Source organism: Pteropus alecto, unplaced genomic scaffold (assembly GCF_000325575.1).
Source record: "Pteropus alecto unplaced genomic scaffold, ASM32557v1 scaffold65, whole genome shotgun sequence".
NCBI classification, from domain to species: Eukaryota; Metazoa; Chordata; class Mammalia; order Chiroptera; family Pteropodidae; genus Pteropus; species Pteropus alecto.
The window spans coordinates 8200354-8207303 of record NW_006439191.1 but is presented as its reverse complement, the minus strand read 5'-3'; the positions used below and the strand labels follow the sequence as shown (position 1 = coordinate 8207303).

Below are 6950 nucleotides of genomic sequence, written 5' to 3'. Positions count from 1 at the left end.
TTTCCCCCCGCCGCTTCCTTCCCGGTCCCCTGCCCCCTCCCCTTCCAGGCCCCCCGCTTGGTCGCCTGGCGGGGGCGCAGCGAGCAGTGAAAGAGGCAGCGGTTGCAACGTGAGAGTTTTAAAGGTTTAGGAACCCCTTTCCCTGGCAGGTGGCTCTGAAGACCGCAGCATTTTCGGGTCCAGAGTCCACCTCGTGGGATCCCCTGAGCGGTGGCCAAACTCGAGCCCCCGCTCCTTGCAGCCTAAAGCCGGGTCCCGGGCGACGCCAGCCCCCAGCCCGCCCGCCCCGTTCGGATGCCTACCCGAGGCCAACCTCCTCCCAGGCGGTGTCGCTGTCCCCGGGCTGCTCCGGTGGAGGGGCCTCCCTCCTTAGAGCACTGTCAGGAAGGGCTTACAATCGAGTCCTTCCTCTGTCCCTTTGAGATGCGTATGTATAACTTACAACTCAGAAATGCCCTTCTCAAGGACCCCAAGCCATTCCTTTGAAAGGTCATCAAGAAGGACAGGGCTTGTCCCCGGGATCTCTGTGGGAGGACAGAATCCTCCCTTCAGTAACTGCCCCCTAGGGACATAGCTGGCCTAACCCCATTCACACCCAGCAACCCTCCCTCATTCTCGAAGCCCCTGCCCTGTCCTCTTCCCGGCTCCGGGATTCGCCCTTTACAAAGCCCGGTCACCTGGGCAAATGCGATGGAGCTCAGCCCTCTCTGGAACTGTCCCTAACGGTTACTGAGCCCCATCGGCCTTCGCTGCTGTCCCTGCTGCTGGGCTCCTGTATCTTAACAGCTCCGTCCAAACAGACGCTGCGGCAGACAGTGGATTTTCCTAGGCGAGTGAAGGTTTGAGGTCGTTCGTTTATTTTGCAAAGCTGGTCCCTTAATTCGTGGCTCAAGGAGGCAGCCAGGAGGCCACCTCCCGAATCTGAATTGGTCACTCTCTGGAAAAGACTGGAGACAGAAGGGGACCCGAGGAGCCAGCTCCCTTTGGCCTTTTCTAAAATAAAGCGAGTGATCAAAACCCACCTGACTTTCCCCCCAGACAGCCCCAGTTTGAAATCCCGGGCCGGTGAAAGGAGCCTCTTCAATAAACACACATTCTCGTCAGGCTCAGTGGGTTTCTTTCTCAAGCGTGGAGTTGCGATGACATGTGTGCAAACCTGCACCGGATTCCCTTTGCCTCAAACGGCCACTCGAGGTGGCTCAGAGCCCTCCCTCCACGCGAGGCTGCTGTCAGAGCACATTTAAGTAAATAAAATGCTCATTTAAAAACTTAAAGCTGCCTTTTTGGGTCCTTCGGGTCCTTGACCCACCCCCCCAAAATATATATATATATATATATGTGGTAGGCTTTTGTGACATTCCAGAATCACTATAATGCATGTAAATTTGGGTGTCAGCGAGTGTCGAGTTAAAATAACATAAATGGTAATGATCATAGCACTTTTTATTTTGCAGGACTTTACAGTTTATAGAGCAATTTGACATTCAGTTCCCCGTGGTTCAGAATCTGCCTTCGAGCCTTTTAGGGTAGAAAGTCTAACTTTCCAGGGTCCGAGAGTGAACTGGGCTCAGAAACACTAACCTTTGCTAAGAACGTTCTCAGGAGACTGTCAATGGAAACCTCCATGTTGTTTTAGTCATTCCCAAGAAGTGTCTCTGCGTGCCCCCAAGCTTGTCCCCAGTGCCACTGTGACAGCCTGCTGACATGTGAAAGGGGTAAAGGATAATTAAAACCTGAAACTGGACGAAGGAAGTCTATACCTTAGGCCTAGTTTCTGGAACCCCTAACCGCATTCTGTTAATCATGAAACTTGTAACAATGAGCTCATACGCTAACTGCCAATTTTAGCCTGTGTAACCCTGCTTGCTTGCGTGGCATGAAAAATAATCAATTGTATATAAGCTGAGAATTACTGTTTGGCCATCGCCCATGAGGATACTGGCTATTGTCCATGGGAACATAGGCGATCACCCATGGGAACATAACATTCTAACAACAAGCTTTCTGCTTCTGTACTTCCCGCTTGCACACCTGACCAGTGGGTTGACAGGTAGTGAATAAGAGAAAAATAGACCTTTGTGTTTAAGATAGAATGAAGAATGGGATTTAGGGCTTAAAAACCTTGTATCTTGGCATTTCGGGGCTGCTCCTTTGTACAGGACAGCCGCCGGCTAATAAACAGCCTTTGAGAGCATACTCGGTTTGGTCTATTCTACACAGGCCACAACACCACCATCGTCTCCTCTTCCTCCCAGTGAGGACAGATCGGGGAGAACACCCAGCTCACGGGGTCACCTGTGTGTTAGCCAGGTACCTCCTTCAGGCTGCAAAGAGGAGACACACCCGGATTATGTGACAGTTGGGGGTGGTGGTCGGGATACCCGGGGAAGAAGTCACGCCTCAGCTGCCCAGTGCCAGCCCCAGAACTTCTGAGGCTGGCTGAGAGCTCAGAAGTCCTCAAGGAAGACATGTACGTGGCCAGCTCTTGTTCCGGGGGAGAACACCTGTCATTCCAGCCCTGTGCTGTGCTGAGCATTGAGGAAGAGTCTCTGATCCCTAGAATTCAGAGTCCAGGAAGGATTTCATCAGTAAACAATTCAGTTACAAGATGACAGGAGCCCAGCGGGGGAGGAGAGCGGAGGTAGGAACTCTTGGAACCTTCTGGACACTGGGCCTCCACTTCAGGCCGAGATGCTGAAGCTCGACTGATGAGGGGCTTTTTGCTAAAGAAAGAAAAAGTCGGGGAGAGAGTAAACAGAGAACGTGACTGAGTTCAGTTAAGACCGGGAAGCAGAGGGCAAAGTCCGGGTTCAGGGAGAGAGCTGGGAAGGTAAACAAGCCCCGATGGGAGAAAGAATTACACTGTGTGGACAAGAATATGGACTCCATCCAGAAGACACCCCCTCCCCGCCCCCGAAAATGAGTAACATTATGTACTGACGAGAAGAGAAATTGCATGGCTGCAAACGTGGGAGATGTGGCAACTTTTCATTTGTCCACACACTTATACCTTTTGCATTTTGAACCGTGAGAGTGATCTATTCCAAATATTCGAAACTAAAATTATTTTAAAATATATTTTTAAATTATCCTATTTAGAGTGAGCGTGGCAGTGTGCTAGGCTCTGAGTGAGCAAAACCCATCCGACCAGCTTCTAATCTGTGAGATGTTTTCAAAGCTTTATATCTTTGGGTAGATTTCAAAAGATGAATAAACTAATAATTATAACATAAACAAAGTGATTGTTATACTAGAGATATGGCTTAGAACTTTGAAAGCATAGGTTGGGAGTAGGCAGCTTGCTACGGCCTGAAGGCTTGGGGAGGAGGTATTACGTAAACTGGGTTTTGGTGGGAGGTAATCTGTAAACTGGGTTTTGAAGAATGTGTAGGAGGTTTTTTGTTTGTTTTGTTTGTTTGTTCGTTTGTTTTTAATGGAAAAGAGAGGAAGAGCACTTCAAAGAGAAATAGAATTTTCTGAAAGAGCCTGAAGTGTTTTTGGAGGAAAATAGTTTTGAATGCTGATCAGGGCGTCATGGGAATTATAGGAGGTGAGGCTCTCGGGCAGGGAGAGACCAAATTGCGTGGGCTTTGCAGGTTGTAGTAAAGAAGAAGAATCTCTTTCCTAAAAACTTCAAATACACCCTCATGGATGTTGGCATTCTGGAAGCTGGGGAACCATCTTTGGATAATTAATGTTTTTTCCCAAATAGCAGGGAAAAAAAAAAAGACAATGAAAAATTTTTTTTAGATTTTGAGATTTTCCTCCCATTAAAACCTCCTACTTTTTGCTGGTTAATATAAGAAGTAAAAATAAATCACTATAATGTGCACGCATAAGTGGGAAAACTCAGAAGTGAGTGAATAAGCCTGTAGCGTTTGCTCCTCGTCTGGTGTAGTCATAGTTGTGATTGTTATATTTCATATAAAATGTTACCGAGATTGTTCCTCACGCATGCGTTGGGATGAACTGTTATTCATGTTTCGCTTTTCCCACAGAAATGGAGCCTTGCTGACAGCCTGCAGCCCCAAACCCTGGCCTGCCTCCCGCTTTCCTTGGCTTACACACTCAGTTTTGTTTTTGTTTTTGTTTTCGTTTCTGTTTTTGTTTTTTTCCAATAGGGAAGTATCTAGTTTGTCTAGCAAACCAAAATATCTGGTAACGGGAGCTGTATATTCTTCGTGACAGCGATCAGCTGGGCCTGAATGGAGCCCGTTCCCTCGGGATGTCGCCCCCAGCACGTAATGCCCCAGCTCCTGCCCTCCCTGAGTTCAAGCCAACCCCTCTGGGTCCCCCGCAGTTGCTCCGGGTTTCCACCAGGGGGCGCTGCCACCAGCGTTTGGGAGAGCAGGGCGGGGAGGGGGAAGTCCTTGCCCCTGGTTCTCCCGGGCAGCGAGAGGAAGTCCTCTTTTCCTTCCTGGCCAGCAAGTCCCAAGGCACAAACCTCCCTTAACCCAACTCGGTGTAGAGTGGAGACTAAGACTTACTCGGAGGCCAAATATTTTGAAATAGACGGAGGAAAGAGGTCGAGATGTGTCTGCCACAGCCAAATTCTTCATTGCAAGGTGGCCTTCCATCGGCTGGGCCTCGCGTGTCCACCCGTGTGTCTCGGACACAGTAAAATCTCAGTTTATATTCGGTCAACAAATAGACGATGCCATGAATTCCCTGGGCCTCCACCTGGATGGGGGGGCCAAGGTGCAGGGGCTCGGGCTCGTGACGCCGAGGGCCAGGGACCTTCTCGCCTCTGGCCAGCCTGGTCCCGGGCGTCCCTCAGGCTCCTTCGCTGGCCATGACCATGAGTCTCTGCAGCTCTGATTTGGAGGATGTTATCGGCCAGGACGCAGAGCGCGGCTTCCTCTCCTCGTCTTCAGTGGCTTTTCCTCAGTGTTTGTTTTCTTTGGCTGCTGCGGAGGGATTAGCTTTTCATCTCAGCAGCATATGCCCTGCTCGGGGCGAAGGTGCGCGGGATACAGGTGTCTGGAGAGAAAGAATCTCCTCGCGTGGGGCCGGCCTTTCCGAAACATGCCCTTATAAAGTAAATGACCGTCGACATGTCCCTCCGACCTCCCTCCCTGCACTCACTCCCTCAGGAAAAAACTCTACAAAGTGCCTCCTCAGCCAGGGCTACTCACAAAATAACCTCTACTTCCCAGGCTCCCTTTCCTTCTGTTGATTTATGTAACTTGCCAAAGTCTTGAACAGCTTTTCTAAGTTCGACCAGAAAATTATGGCTCCAGTGCGATCGACGCCACGACACTGGGTCGTAAGCATTGGCGTGTTCCCTTTTGAAATCGAGATGCAGTTCACGCAGAAGGAGGACATCTGGCCGGTGTCCACCACAGCCCCCCTGACGATGGCATTGCCAAGCTTCCTCATTTTCGTCTTTTCTTCCATGAAATGTGAAGAAAACAAAAGCCTTTTCAGGTCCCTGAAATCCTCGAAGGTTTAAAAGAAACTCATGCACAGGTATGTGTGGGCCCAACAGACAACGCTGTGCCAGGCACAGTGGCTGCTGGAGGTGTTCGTGCCCACGTGCAAATGTCTGCCTCAGAGTGTGATCCCAGAGATGGCCAACTCTGTCCCCGCCAGAGGCGGCACTCTCCTCCCTCCTCTCTCGCCTGAAAGGCCACCAGAGGCTCACCTCTAATTGAATGACAGGGTGATGGGCAGGCAGCAAGCACTGCCTGTACTGGGCAGGGAGAGGGGAATTCTGCCTAATAGTCGGGGCCAGTTGTCATCTTGGAAGCCACACAAAGTCTAGTGTATAGACCTGCCGGACCAGAGCAGGAAAAGCAAGCGGTCGGGTTCTACCTAGAAGGTGAGCAGGGCCAGGAAGGTCGCTTTGGGGTCTTCTGGATCTGTAAGGCTCGACACCTTAGTGAGGCCTCGCTGCCTTTGTTTCCATGTTTAAGTAACGAGGATAATGATATGTCTCTGGCTTGCTGTGAGGATCGAACCACGTGTGGCACTAAGCGTCCAGCAGGCCTGCACTTACCTGCAGCGTGAGTGCCACCCCCCTCCATGGTGCCCTGCACATAAGACACGCCCCACCCCCGGGGGGCCTGGAATGTGCCTTTGGGCAGAGTCCGGTGCCGGGAAAGAGACATCTACAGGGACCGTGTGCTCAGTAGCCTCTGCCAGTTAGGGACTGGGCCAGTCAGTCCCTAACATAATGCCCAGGCTCCAAAGCAAAAATGACAACAACAGCACAGGAAATACTGTGCAGAAAACCCTGGGACTTGGCCTTGAACATCATATTTCTGGCCCGGCAGAGAGGCATTGTGCGAACTAAGTAAACATTGTAGTCTTGGCTTTGAGCTCAAAAGACTTTCAGCACCCTTCTGCTCCGCCCCCCCCGCCCCCGCCCTCTGCTGCCTTCTCCGTTGCTCTCGCTGGAATCCGAGAGAATTCTCTGATTCTTCTCTCTCCGCCACCCCTACAATCGCCTCAGCAAATCCTGCCACTTGGTTTTTTTCGATAGTCTCCAGGGAGCCCACACCTTCCCATCACCCCTGGCGACAGGCTGTCTCTCCAGAACCACCTGCAGCCCCTGCCTGTCCTCTGCCCCAGCAATGCCCACCCCAGGCCCAGCCTGTCACCCTTTCAGCTAGGGGGGTCTTTTCAAAGCATGGAATTGACCCCATTGTCCCTCCCCCATCCCCACGAAGGACCTGTCAGAAGTTTCCCCTCGTTCACTGCCACTGCTGAGGTCCCCAGGGCCCCTTGTGGCCCCACTGTCCCCTCTTCGTGGGACTGGGCCACTCCCCTGCATGCTGCTCCAGCCACAGGGGCCTCCCTTCCTCAAACACGTGCTGAGCTCCTGCCCCGCCCACCTCAGGAGTCCCTGACAGCATTCTACAGCCTCCCCCCAGCCCTCGGAACACTGTCCCGTGGCTGTCGTGTCCTCTGAGGGGCTGCCCGGCCACCCCCGCTGGAGGCTCTGGTCA

General features: G+C 51.8%; 1 protein-coding gene across 1 annotated transcript in view; it reads right to left on the bottom strand.

Moving 5' to 3' along the window:
• Positions 1 to 5379, bottom strand: part of LOC102887091 (mitochondrial amidoxime reducing component 2) — a 24328-nt gene extending 18949 nt beyond the window's left edge. The window contains exon 1 of the mRNA XM_025049841.1: positions 5191 to 5379. Coding sequence (XP_024905609.1) covers positions 5191 to 5379 — 189 coding nt within the window. The remainder of the gene's footprint in view (positions 1 to 5190) is intronic.
• Positions 5380 to 6950: the final 1571 nt, after the last annotated feature.